The sequence below is a fragment of the Vigna umbellata genome, chromosome 2 (genome assembly GCF_029865625.1).
Source record: "Vigna umbellata cultivar VRB3 chromosome 2, Vumbellata_1.0, whole genome shotgun sequence".
NCBI lineage: Eukaryota > Viridiplantae > Streptophyta > Magnoliopsida > Fabales > Fabaceae > Vigna > Vigna umbellata.
Genome location: NC_142166.1, coordinates 25,321,288 through 25,323,274, shown reverse-complemented (window position 1 = coordinate 25,323,274; position 1,987 = coordinate 25,321,288). Strand labels below are relative to the sequence as shown.

The window sequence follows — 1,987 nt, the reverse complement described above, 5'->3', positions numbered from 1 at the left end:
CTCATTAGGAGGCAACGCTAAGCTTTGGTTGAACTCTTTTCCAAAAGGGAGCTTTATAGAGTGGGAAGTTGTGGTGACAAAGTTCTTGAACAAATACTTCCCACAATCCAAGGTAAACAAAGGGAAGCAAGAGATATCATCTTTCAAGCAAGGCATGGAGGAATTACTAGGTCATGCATGGGACAGATACAAAAAACTATTAAGAAAGACTCCCACGCATGGATTTGACGAAGTAGAAGTAGTCCTATTCTTCCTTGGAGGTCTTGGTTCACAAACCAAGTTGATGCTAGACGCCTCAGCTGGAGGCAATATCAAATGGAAGACTCCAGAGGAAGCCACGAAAATAATTGAAAACATGGCTACTAATGATAATGAGCTGAACAATGAAAGAGGAGCTCCTATTCAACAAAAAGGAGTTCTACAGTTGCAATCCAAAGATGCCTTGTTAGCTCAGAACAAGATAATAACTCAACAATTGGAGAATCTCACAAAGACACTTGCACAACTACCCAAGTATTGGTCAAAGACAATTGAAAGAGTTAAAGACTGTTGCACAGGTTCAACCACAGATGTGTGAATTATGTGGTGGTGACCATATCAATGGTCAATGCGCCTTTCCAGTGGAATCGTTAGAGGATGTTAACTTCATGGCCAATCAATTTCCATACCATCAGCGAAATTTTAATCAAGGGTGGAAACCATACCCAAGTATTGGTCAAGGACAAAGTGGGAAAGTTGGACAATCAGGGCAATTTAACAAGCAACAGCAACAACCAACCTTATGGCAACAAATGGCTACACTTAATGTAAGATCAATAAGGATGGAAGAAACTCTTCAGCATTTCACACAGGCAACTGCATCCACTCAAAAGAGCACTGAAGCTGCTATTAAGAACTTGGAGATGCAAATGGGTCAAATTACTAAGCAGTTGGAAGAAAGGCCTGACAAAAATTTTGGGGCTAATACTGAGGTTAACCCCAGGGAAGAGTGTAAGGTGTTAGTGAGTGTAAATGTTGAAACAGTTGAGTTAGAAAGAGAGAAAGAAAAAGAAGAGAGAAAAAAGAGAGAAAAAGAAAAAGAAGAGAGAAAAGAGAAAGAAGAGATAAGAGAGATAACGAGTGAAGACATTCTTCCTTTTCCAACAGATCATGAGAAACAATTTGACTTTACAAAAATATTTAAGATGTTGGATAATGATGTACCTTTTAAGGAGATATTACAGCACATTGCAGTTTATACAAAGCCTGAGGAAGAAGTTTCTACAAAGAAAAGACGTAGAGACGATGAGACAAAGGAGTATAAAGCTGTTAAAAAGAAGCCATTCCCTCCAAAAGCAAAAGATCTAGGAGGTTTCTCCATTCCATGCGTTATAGGGAAGAAAAGGATAAAGAAGGCTTTACTTGATTTAGGATCAAGTGTTAACTTGATGCCTTATTCCTTACTTGAGCATATTGGTGATCTTGATGTGAAGCCTATAAAGATGAATTTATTAATTGTTGATGGATCCTCAAAGAATCCCTATGGTATAGCAGAGGATGTTATAGTTTGTGTAGGCAAACTACAGTTCTTGGTGCACTTTGTGGTGATGAAGATGGAGGATGAGAGGATACCCATTATTCTTGGAAGACCGTTTATGAAAACGGCCAAAGCCATCATTGATGTGGATGAAGGCATAGTGGTGTTCCAAGACTGAGAAGAAAGAGTTGTTGTAGATGTCTTCAAAGAAGAGAGACAGATGTAGGAGGAAGAAGCTAGTCATAAAGCTACATATCAAGATGTACTCATGACTAGCCCTGAAGATGAAAAGCCAAAGGTCAAAGGTAAACATTGTTTTTTGTTTCAGGTACAAAAAGAAGAAAAGATTGGGAAAGGAAGAAAGGTCCATGATGACTGGATGCAACCAACATGGTAAACCTGTGAAATTCAAAAAAAAAGTTGTGGGTTGTGAAAGACTACAAAGAAAATGAAGTGATAGAGATAAAGTAT

General features: G+C 38.5%; 1 protein-coding gene across 1 annotated transcript; it reads left to right on the top strand.

Annotated features, from left to right (window-relative positions):
- The first annotated feature begins 569 nt into the window (after positions 1-569).
- On the top strand, positions 570-1,694 carry LOC148203692 (uncharacterized). Its single transcript, XM_088107719.1, has one exon. It carries the CDS (start codon positions 570-572, stop codon positions 1,692-1,694), a length of 1,125 nt encoding a protein of 374 aa, XP_087963845.1.
- The last annotated feature ends 293 nt before the right edge of the window (positions 1,695-1,987 follow it).

Excerpts from the sequence above, each read along its gene's own strand:
- LOC148203692 (XM_088107719.1), top strand. The coding sequence starts at position 570 with ATGTGTGAATTATGTGGTGGTGACCATATCAATGGTCAATGCGCCTTT.